The sequence below is a fragment of the Mauremys mutica genome, chromosome 5 (genome assembly GCF_020497125.1).
Source record: "Mauremys mutica isolate MM-2020 ecotype Southern chromosome 5, ASM2049712v1, whole genome shotgun sequence".
NCBI classification, from domain to species: domain Eukaryota; kingdom Metazoa; phylum Chordata; order Testudines; family Geoemydidae; genus Mauremys; species Mauremys mutica.
The window spans coordinates 136,978,796-136,990,811 of record NC_059076.1 but is presented as its reverse complement, the minus strand read 5'-3'; the positions used below and the strand labels follow the sequence as shown (position 1 = coordinate 136,990,811).

Below are 12,016 nucleotides of genomic sequence, written 5' to 3'. Positions count from 1 at the left end.
AAATTAAGCTGTTTCAGGAAAATCGACAGGAGAATATACTTTTGCGGGTAGGTATTTTGTGTTTCTTAATCAAATACCAGTAAATAAAACAGCACCAAGAATCATGGTGGATGAACATCCATATAGAAGGGGGGAAGTAACTGAAGCCTCAACTATTGTGGACCAAACGATCTGGCTGGAGGGGTCGGAATTAAATGTGAGTGCACAACCTTCAGAGTGTACGCCATATGCCAAGCATGGCAACAACAATGGGTAGATGGAGCTAAAAGAAGTCAGAGGTATAGGAGAATATATTGTGGGTGGCATTGGTGCGGAGGTGGGGGTGCTGAATTTGTTTGATATTGAGACGTTACGAGGAAAAATGTCTTGGGTGAGACAATGCCATCACAAAGATCAAAATTATGCTGTGGCTCTTTGCAAATGAGCAGTCAAAGAGTCATTTTGTCAACTGATTAAAATAGAACACTATTTAGCTAAAGAATTGATTTTTCCAAACTCCTGAGGACAAGGATCACATCTATGTTTTTGGCACAATACCACCATATGTGTTACGATTATTTTTACACACCTGCACACACAATTTAGTTTTAATGACGACTAGTTAAGGGGTTCTCAAACTTCACTGCACCACAACCCCCTTCTGACAACAGAGTTACAAAATGACCCCGGGAGGGGGGCAGAGACTGGGCCCTCCCTCCCCCGGCTTGGGTGGGGGAAGACGGGGCCACAGCCCGAGCCCCACTGCTCAGGGCAGGGGTGAAGCTAAGACTTCAGCTTCAGCCTTGGGTCCCAGCAAGTCTAATAAAGGCCCTGGTGACCCCATTAAAATGGAGTTGCGACCCATTTTGGGATCCCAACCCACAGTTTGAGAACTGCTGGACTAGTTAATGCAGAATGTGAAAACTAATGGAACTGAATAGAATTTTGGTCCCAATTCACGAAAAAACTTAAGTATGCCCTTAAATGCAATTCACAAAAGTCATTGCATTGAAGGTATTTAGCTGCTATCTATTTTGTGTGAGATTTTCAAAGGCACGAAGGGCAGTTAGAAGCTCAACTCCCTTAAAAGCTACTGGGAATTACAGGCCTACCTCCCATTTGTGACTTAAATAAATCTCCCCTCTTTCATGTGTTTAAGAGAGGCATCCTCAGAGAGAGATGGCACTGGAACCAAAACCAGAGACTTAGCAAATCACACACTATGGATATTATTATAGCAAATGTAGCCAGCAAAATGGCATGGACCCCAACTGGATTTGTGCCTGAACAGCACACATTTTGTGGGTGGCAAAAAGAAAAGAGGCCAGATAGGAGGAAGGCTACAAGCAAGCAAGAAAAGGTAACCAAGATGTGGACAGAGGTCTTTTAAGTAGGAGCAGTGAAGAAAGAGTATATTTTTGGAGCTATTAAAGCTAATAAAAGCAGAGATGACAATGGAGATAGAGAAGGGAAGAGAAGGAGAAGTATTTGGAGGGAAGATGAAAAATTCAGTTTTGGACTGACTGAGTTCTAGAGATGAGATGGCAACAGTGTCTGGTCTAGTTGGAGAAGAGACTGAGTCAGGGCAGCTAAAAATAAGAAACTGGATGGAGTTAAGAGGTTATAGATTGGAAATCTTCAGCACAGAGATGCAAGTTGAAGCTATGACAGGAAGTAAGGTCACAGAACTTCAATTTGGTTTCCAGTTGAAGTTCTCAGTGACCTTACAAACACATACATATATGTCTGTATATGGGCTCATTTAAGTACACACTATGCAGATATAAAGTAAGACTTTTTTTTAATGTCTTCTGACCTGTCACTCAGCACAGCAGAATGTCCAAATCTGTTGACATCATGATGGAGATCAGGTCGAGGAAGTACTGACCAATGATCACAAGCTAGGATTAAGGAAAGCTCACTTCAGAAAAGTTCCTCTAGCATAATTAATAACTGACATTTACACAGCACATTCCTTCCTGAAAGATCCCAAAGGACAGTACTTCAATAGCTACACAGAAACCATTTCACCCCTCACCACAATGCAACCACCTCTACAGTTGAGTGGGGTAGCTGTTTAAAAGCACAAGGCACCACCCACTATACAACATTTCAAGACAAAGTGAATGCTGTATCCATTTGAAACCATCTTAGGACCAGGTACAGCCCTCCCCTTACACGGATCTCTGGAGGGCAGGAGTGCAATGAGCTTTCCCTATGCCCACATGCAGCCTGCATAAGGACTGGGGACAATAGCATTCCCTGTGCTTCAGGGAGTTAAGGGACTGCTCTTATCCCGACGTTCCCATGGGGCCCCCAAAGAGGAGGAGATGGTATGCAATGGCTCTTCCCCAACCTATGTACCCATCCATGCAGAAGGGGAGTAAGCTGTATTGCTGGAGAGCTAGCTGCTCCTGCTGGCCTCACTTTCAAGGACTTTGGTGGAATTATGGGTAACAGTTTGGGGGGGGGGGTTTGTTTTAATTACTGGAATTAATCACCAAACAACGAGATGCCCAGAACTGGACACAATACTCCAGTTGAGGCCTAATCAGCGCGGAATAGAGCAGAAGAATTACTTCTCGTGTCTTGCTTACAACACTCCTGCTAATACATCCCAGAATGACATTTGCTTTTTTTGCAACAGCATCTCACTGTTGACTCATATTTCACTTGTGGTCCACTATGACCCCCAGATCCCTTTCTGCAGTGCTCCTTCCTAGGCAGTCATTTCCCATTTTGTATGTGTGCAACTGATTGTTCCTTCCTAAGTGGAGTACTTAGCATTTGTCCTTATTGAATTTCATCCTGTTTACTTCAGATCATTTCTCCAGTTTGTCCAGTTCATTTTGAATTTTAATCCTATCCTCCAAAGCACTTGCAACCCCTCCCCGATTGGTACTGTCAGCAAACTTTATAAGTGTACTCTCTATGCCATTATCTAAATCATTGATGAAGATATTGAACAGAACTGGACCCAGAACTGATCCCTGTGGGACCCCACTCATTATGCCCTTCCAGCATGACTCTGAACCACTGATAACGACTCTCTGGGAATGGTTTTCAAACCGGTTTTGCACCCACCTTATAGTAGCTCCATCTAGGTTGCATTTCCCTAGTTTATTTATGAGAAGGTCATGCTGGACAGTATCAAAAGCCTTACTAAAATCAAGATATACCACATGTACCGCTTCTCTCCTATCCACAAGGCTTGTTATCCTGTCAAAGAACGCTATCAGGTTGGTTTGACACTATTTGTTCTTGACAAAAACATACTGACTGTTATTTATCACCTTATTATCTTCTAGCTGTTTGCAAATTGTTTGCTTAATTATTTGCTCCATTATCTTTCTGGGTACAGAAGTTAAGCTGACTGGTCTGTAATTCCCTGGGTTGTCCTTATTTCCCTTTTTATAGATGGGCACTATATTTGCCCTTTCCAGTCTTCTGGAATCACTCCCGTCTTCCATGACTTCTCAAAGATAATTGCTAATGGCTCAGATATCTCCTCAGTCAGCTCCTTGAGTATTCTAGGATGCATTTCGTCAGGCCCTGGTGACTTGAAGACATCTAATTTGTCCAAGTAATTTTTAATTGTTCTTTCCCTATTTTAGTCTCTTCTGATCCTACCTCATTTTCACTGGCATTCACTATGTTAGACATCCAATCACCACCAACCTTCTTGGTGAAAACCGAAACAAAGAAGTCATTAAGCACCTTTGCCATTTCCACATTTTCTGTTATTATTTTTCCCTCCCCATTGAGAAACGGGCCTACCCTGTCCTTGGTCTTCCTCTTGCTTCTAATGTATTTGTAAAATGTTTTCTTGTTACCCTTTATGTTTCTACCTAGTTTGATCTCGTTTTGTGCCTTGGCCTTTCTAATTTTGTCCCTCCATACTTGTGGTTATTTGTTTATATTCATCCTTTGTAATTTGACCTCGTTTCCACTTTTTGTAGGACTCTTTTTTGATTTTTAGATCACTGAAGATCTGCTGGTTAAGCCAGGGTGATCTCTTGCCATACTTCCTCTCTTTCCTACGCAGTGGGATAGTTTCCTCTTGCGCCCTTAATAATGTCTCTTTCAAAAACGGCCAACTGTCTTCTATAGTTTTTCTCTTAGACTTGCTTTTCATGGGATCTTACCTACCAACTCCCTGAATTTGCTCAAGTCTGCCTTCTTGAAATCCATGGTCTTTATTTTGCTGTTCTCCCTCCTACCATTCCTTAGAATCATGAACTCTATAATTTCATGATCACTTTCACCCAGGCTGCCTTACACTTTCAAATTCTCTACTGGTTCCTCCCTATTTGTCAAAATCAAATCTAGAACAGCCTCTCCCCTAGTAACTGTTTCCATCTTCTGAAATAAAAAATTGCCTCCAATACATTCCGAGAACTTATTGGATAATAAACTACATTTTTGAGTGCTGCTTATTTACTTTGGTTTCTCATATAATTTCTTTCTTTAGGCACTGTGAAGAAATCACACAAGAAACACAGAATCCACTAATCAGCCAAAGGAACAAAAGCAGAAAAAGTTTGGTTAATTGAAGTGCTATATGTTGGGCCAAGTAAAAGGGAATGCCGTGGAGGCTAATGGCCAAAAGACTGCACACTTTTTATCCCAGCTGGTGTAGGTAGAGCCTCTCTCATAGTGTGGCTTCTTCAGCATCAGAAGAGGAAGACACTGAAGTTTAACTGATCTACAATTAGTTAACATGTTTCATAAGGTTGAGAAACTGGAAATCTCTATGCAATTAATAGAGAAAAGTCAGTATGTTATTAGGGAAGAAAATCTAAAGAGCTCCAGACTGTTGACAAAGTCTTTAATATAAGGTAATGCCATGTTGCATCACAGGTTGAAGCAACTGGAAAATAAATCCACATCCTCCAACAGGTGTGCAAATCGACTTACAAGAGGGTGCAGTGAGAAATAACCCTATTATTTCTTTAGGGAAGTTATTTGAGGAACTATGGGGTAAGACATTTGATCTGGAACTACCCTTCCACAGAGAGTCATTGATTTACATTCTCCTTGTGCAATACCTAGACAAGAAGGTGTGGTGAGAAGAGAAATAGATAGGATTCTACTAGCTGCATTTAATGCTCTAGCAAATGGTTATTTCAAAATTGATTTTTTTTTTAAGTTATCTACTCAATTGTTACAGGATGTAACCTTTCCTGACATCATTCATAAGACTAGCACACATGGTTCAAGTTTGTAACGGAAGACTTCAGCAAAATTGGAGCATAATTTGCAATTTATATCCAGCAAGTTGTGAGTTATGAGAGGCCAACAAATATATTTTTCTAGATTATTAGGAGACTTGGAATGTTTTGCTTTCTAAGCTCCTTTCTCAATCTTTAACAGAAGAAACTAATGGGTTAGAAATTACTAAGAATTCTCTTCTTCCAACCTTAGATTTACAATGTATTGATTATCCAAACAGAATATATGTGCTGTCAAAATATACAGCTTTACTCAGTAATTGGTATCATAACTGAGTTTGATAGGGCAAACATTAGAGATTTATTTTTTTCCTCTTTTGGGTGGGGGAGGGAGAGTAATTGTATTCATGGCCTTACTGTAAATGATTTTTATGTTGACCTTTTAAAATGATAAATAGTTTAAAAACTTGCTTAAATCAAGAAGTCAAAATTCAGAATATTAACCTTATTGCAGAGAACCAGGAAGGGATTCTTTACTTCAGGGAATTTCAGTAGGTGAGATCTATCTTTTGCTGTATTTAATACCTAAGGGTATGTCTACACTGCAATTAAAAACCCACAGCTGGCCTGTGTCAGCTGACTCTGGCTCATGGGGCTTGGGATAAAGGGCTGTTTAACTGCAATGCAGATGTTCGGGCTTGGGCTGCTGCCCAAGCTCTACGACCTTCCCACTCTATAGGGTCCTAGAGCCCAGGCTCCAGCCCGAATATGTACACCTCAATTAAACACCCCCTTAGCCCGAGCCAGTTGGCACAGGCCAGGTGCAGGTGTTTAATTGCAGTGTACATATACCCTAAGATACAGCGATTTGAATTCCGTATGGTGCTTTCTCCTCAAATTTCAATTAGCTGGAAATGCATGTATTTTCTCTTTTTAAATAATTTCACCTCATTTTTATTGAGCATAGTTTCTGGACTAGGTATTTGCAAATAAATGCTGCCCTCTTCTGGCTACACAAAGTCACCAACATCTAATCCTTTGAAATAAAACCCAGTCCTTTGGCTTGGTTACTCAATAGCACTTGCAGAGACATATGGAGTGTACACATTAATCAAACAAGATTTATCTTGTTGTGATGCTTTATTTTCAGGAGACCCTGCTCCTAGACCTAAGCTCAACTAACTAAAGAATGTTGACTACATGGCAAGCTCTAGCAGCATCCAGTGTTTGTATTTGTCACGACATACTATGTTTCTGTTACATCACAAATACAGAGAGCCTATGAGATGTCAGATTAGTTCGCTGGATGAGATGTTAAAACTACATTCCTTATACTAGTGTGTGTTGTTTACCCAAGCTCAACATCCCCAAACACGTTCCAAAATGAGTAAACAAAAACAACTTATTTCAAACCACATATCTCCTACTCAAAAATGGGGTTTTAATATTCAAGGTTGTATGCAAGCTCCTACTGACTATATAACTGTTGCTGTACTCGCCTACAAAGTTGCTGCACTGCTAGTATCCAGTTCAATTGTTTTGAAATGTGTAGTAAACCAAGTTAAGTCGGTCTTTCCTGCTTATACATTCTCCTGCAGTATTCTTACAACAGAATTTGGTATCATATACACAGCATTTAAATTAGTCTTTTTAAAGACAGTTTTCTCTTTTCATCTCCAAGGAAAGGTTTTTGCTTGGGAACTTACCAAGATCATATGCCATAAAATCTGAAGAAAAGCACTTAGCACCATGGCTCATTGATGTGTCATTGTGTGTATTTCCTCCAAACACCAGCATGGTTCCACTCATTATCACAGCAGTGTGCAAATAGCGGAAAAATCTACTATCTTTAAGAATTGTCCTTCAGAAATGAAAAAAAAACAAAACTTTTTTTTAAAGAAACTAACCGCCACCTGAAAAAGACAAAGTAATTTCCAAACCCACTTTGGAGAGACATTTGTGGTGGCAATCCACTTAATTATTTTTCTAATATAATATGCAATGGCCTTTTCTTTCCAGTCTGCTCCTTGCCTCCTATAATTTGATTTCCTCTTCTCAACTACCCTCCCTCCCCCCGATTCTTGGGTCATATTCATCAGTGGCATTCTACTGAAACATCTTGTCCTGGACAAGGATGTAATACACCCATCTGCCACCTCCAGTCTTCACCAAAAATCAATATTTAGCATATGGCCAGCAACAGCCGTTGAGCCAGAAACTACCTGGGAGAATTTCATGATTGTCCTGGTGGTTACAAAACCCTAAACCAACCCAAAAGGGTCATTATTTAAATTGGATGCTGTCCCTCCTCAACCTAAGCCAAATATCTTGACTAAAACTTCTGAACTAGTAATATAGCCCTGCAGATTAATACATGTAAAACTGGATGCCTCATCCATGATTAAATCATGGACAGCATTAATTATATTAGCCACTGACCTTGCATCAAATCAACACGATTAACAGTACTGAGAGCTAAACAGAGCACTCTCTTCTGCGATTTCCCCAATGTTTTGAGAGAGTAAGGCCTTAAAAGGTTTGGGGCGGAATGTATAGCTGACTGAATATCAGTTTCCTGGCTCTGTGGGTTCATGCCACCAGAACCAGCAAAGTTGTTGTAGCTGGGATGCTGCTGTACATCAACACTGTGACTGTAGTACATGTGGAGGGAAAGATTTTCCCTACCTTTAAGTCACATTTCTACAACAAAGTACTCAACAATGCAGCCCAATGACCTGCTCTGATTTGGAATAGAGAGCTGAGTGCTGTGGTGCTTCCTGTATGGAAGGAGGTCCTGAGCACTGCTCTGTTCCTGGACGGAGGCCGGAATGCAAAAGCCTGTTGAGCAACCAGCCAAAAGCATGGGTGGGCTTTTGAAGCACCATTCCCCTTGAAGGGGAGGGAAGTGCTAAGAAAAAATGGGCTGTCAGAAGGCAGTTTAGGAGATCTTATGGGATGTACTACCAGTCCTGAAAAGGGAGCAACTGGAAGCCTAAACTTCTAGCTGGGCAGACAGGAGTGGGCTCACAGCCTGAAACCCAAGTCACAGAAAACAGTAGTATTCTACCTTCAGTTTAATTAACCAGATAATACTTCATCATTTTGCAAACATCCAGTACTCTAATACATTACATTCAGATGAGGTCAGAAGATGAAAAGATACTTACCACATCCGTGTATCAACTTCATATTTGTATAAGTCATCTGCTAGTCTATACTTGTTAGCACTGAACGCTTTGTAACCTCCATGGATATAGATTGATTTGGTGTTTGGATCGTAAACACTGCTATGACCATACCCTCCCTGCACCAAGGCTCCACTTGTTTGTAAAATATTCCATGTATTTGTCGCTAAGGAGAGAAAGAAACTTGTATGTGACAAAAGACATGTAATGTATAAGCACTGAAAACAGGTCAATAGATTTAGCTAGGAAATAGACTCTCCCTTAACTCAAAACCACTAGCACTGCATACTCCATAGCTACAGCCTCTCTCTGTCTTTTACTGTTTAAGAGGCAGTCTGAGTTACTCTTCAAAGAAAAAAAAAGTGCCTACTCAGTGGGTAAGTTAGTTGCCAAGAGGTACTGTGCTGTCAGATTCTTTTAATTAGACCACAGGCATTCTCCTCCTCCAGTCATTCATTAAACTTCAAAGACAAGCCAAGAGAGTGAAATAAGAAGCATTAAAATTATCTGTCACATTTCGGTGACATCAAATCACCAGTAAAGTTACTTGATTTGTTTTGATATCCAAAAGCACTCTTCTATAGATTTAAGGCAAGAAAGCACAGAGGCCAAACTCACTGGGATAGATTTTTTTAAAAGAATGGTGGCCTAACTATTGTGTTCTTCATAGCCATGCTTGAGAACCCAGGTGTGATTGATGGCCCTGGTCCCTCACTCCCTTGAATGGCAGGGCTTGGGAGCATAATGAAGTAATATCATCAGCCTGAGAGAAACATTTTACCCAACTAAATACCAAAACTTTTTTTTTCCCCCCCAATTAGGGAGCAATGCTGAGAGGCTCTGAATGAAATGCCACGCAGACTTACCAAGACAGGCAAATATGGGAAGAAACAAAGTAACTTCAGAGGTCTGACTGATATGCAAGGAACTTCTTCCCAAAAATTAAAGGAAATGAATGGTGTAGCCTTTGGAAACTTACGCACGTTGGTGTCTTTAAGAACTAAGAAGAAAACCATATCCGAGTTCCCACACCATAATTTCTTAAAGCAGCAGACTCTAGCTCTGAATACAAGTCTATCTCCCCAAAGGCATTTTTCCATGCAGGAAATATAAAACTGAGGATGAAGGAGACTCCCCTAACGAACCAAGATTGTCTCTTGATTTGTTTCTATCACAATCATTGCCTCTGTTTGACAACAGATTGGGTCACAGTCTCCTGATACGTGAACAACAACTACGTGTTTCCTAGATACCAAAATAAGTTTTGGACTGTTTTTATTTAAAGGAGAGGGTGGCACAGGGGGAAAAATGCCTCTTCCCAGCTTTAATACTAGGCAACAATCAGCGGTATAGAATTTTTGCCAAAGTAATACAGATAATTTGAATGACCCACGAGGGAGATTTTGTTATCCATATTTGCCATAGCTTCTGATGCCACCATTCAACATGGCAGTCTAGAAATCTTGTTTCCTTTTGCTCGCTTCTTAAGAAAGTCACAAATTCCTATCACCAGCTATTTCAGATACAGTAACTACATCCCAGCATGTCACCTAATGGCACTGCATGCCTAGATTAAACAAAAAAGTTCTCCAGGTAAATCAAAAAGTCAAACTAATTCCAGGACTGTGACATTAGAGATTTAAAGGAGGACTACTGAAAAACTCAGCAGCGGCTAACTACAAAATTTGGCCCCACCAAACGCTGGGTACTACTGCCTTAAAAATCGAGATAAAATTGCAATGAACTAAGGAAGTTAAAAAGTTATTTATGAAAATGAACTGGAAGAGCTAACATATATGAATACAATGTACAAAACAATAATATACTGCAAAAATTATGATTTGCTGTTTATAGTACGCTGATACTTATAGGCACCAATTGAGATCAGTGCTTTACTGTCTTGGACATTGTACATAAATACGGCAAGACACAGCTACCATCTGGGAGAGCTTACAGTCTAACTTTTATATCTGAACATCTCTAAAAGCTGATGAACTTCTGAGATACAAATAGCTTTTGGTGAACGTATGCATATGTGTGAAATACAATACATGAAATGTGAATCCAGTCACCCCCAAAGAGGATGATGCTACATAGCATTTTACCTGGGCTCTAGGTACTGAATGCAGCAATATATACACAAGAAGAAAGGCATCCCACTCACAAGAACAGAATTGTTTTAAATTCATTTCATAATGAATCTGACTCAATTATTCACATACCATGCATAATGAAAGCTGCTACAAAACAGAGTTTGTAGCTTTCTAAACTTCAAGAAAAAACCATGGAGAGTTTGAGGTTTCATTCTGCAGGCATGGTAGGGAGACACCGTGGTGGGGAGACACCAACACTTCCCACAGTCCAAAAAGGCTCTCCACAAGCCTTGCAAGAGAGTGTGGCATTCCTGGAATTTTAGTTACGTATCTACTTTGCTGTGTATTTTTAGAATGCTTTCAACAAAACTCAAAGTTACTTCATAATCAGTTAGACTTGCCTCATCATTCATTGCAATCCTGTCATATATCCTGGATAGCCACAAGGAGTACATGCCTTTCTAGTCCCTGTACAGATATTCAAGCATTTTGTACAAGACATTAGATTCAAGTTCTAAAAAATATACTGTAGAAAAAAAGGGAGGAACTTGAACATCAATAAGTTCAATATACTGTTTTTGCCGGGATCTGGTTAATGGTTGCAAACTGAACACTGAAATACAAGCAAGTGGCAAGATTGTACCTACCAAGGTTATATTCCTGCACATTGCTGATATAACCATACAGAGGGCAGTGCCCAAAGATGACGAGCATAACAGCACTGCCATCTCCCAGAGTGACGATGTGTGCTGAGTGGCCAACAACTGCATACTGCTCCTTGGCTTTTGGGATCACTTGAACCCATGACTCATTGTGTATATGGAATACCCAGAGTTGATTGGTCACATTCCCCATTGCATCTATTTTTCCTCCATACATATAGATTTTATTCTGGAAAAAAAAGTTGGTTTAATAAAGAAATGGTCAGCCTTTTTGGCATTAACACACCACACATACAAAAGAAACCAACTGCTATGGTTTATAGTTCCCCAACAAATGTCCACCACATATTTTGCAATGTATAGAAGATTTATACTAATAATTCCTGCTAATGCTAATGGAAAATTAAATGAAAGTCTCCTAAACATCGATGGAAGATCCAACCATTTCACTGATGTTAAACAAAAATTAAGAAAAATTATTTCTCATTATTTTTCCTTTTTAGTAGAAGGTAAATAAAAAACTATTTGAATCCTCCTCAGTCTCACTCTAGAAAAGCATTACAATAAGTGTACCTTTTTCTTGTTAACTATTAAGGAGTTATGGTAGAGTTTAACAAGGGCAATGCAAATCTAGGGCAACATCTGTCCATCTCCTCCTGGTCTTATTCAAATTATGTTCTCTGATGCACAACATACTTAGGGAGGAAAAAGTAAATTCCCTATGCTATCCTCCCTACCTCAAGAAATATAAAAATGAAAAGTATGTGATTTTAAAAGTCTATGACTACTAAGCAAGTGAAGAGCCTCAAATTATTTAAGCAGTTAGGATCTATCAAAAGATGACGAAGTCTGAAATTATGTTAATATACAAATGACACATCAAGCCGTATTCTTTGTGTATTTGTATTCAAAAAAATTCCAACACA

At 39.8% G+C, this 12,016-nt stretch overlaps 1 protein-coding gene across 3 annotated transcripts in view; it reads right to left on the bottom strand.

Annotated features, from left to right (window-relative positions):
- Nucleotides 1-12,016, bottom strand: part of ATRN (attractin) — a 259,935-nt gene that overhangs the window by 160,180 nt on the left and 87,739 nt on the right. For all 3 annotated transcript variants that reach the window (XM_045019462.1, XM_045019463.1, XM_045019464.1), the window contains exons 8-11: nt 11,076-11,319; nt 8,318-8,501; nt 6,857-7,011; nt 1,796-1,880 (exon numbers count right to left, since the gene is read on the bottom strand). In XM_045019462.1, the coding sequence (XP_044875397.1) occupies nt 1,796-1,880; nt 6,857-7,011; nt 8,318-8,501; nt 11,076-11,319 (668 nt within the window). The remainder of the gene's footprint in view (nt 1-1,795; nt 1,881-6,856; nt 7,012-8,317; nt 8,502-11,075; nt 11,320-12,016) is intronic.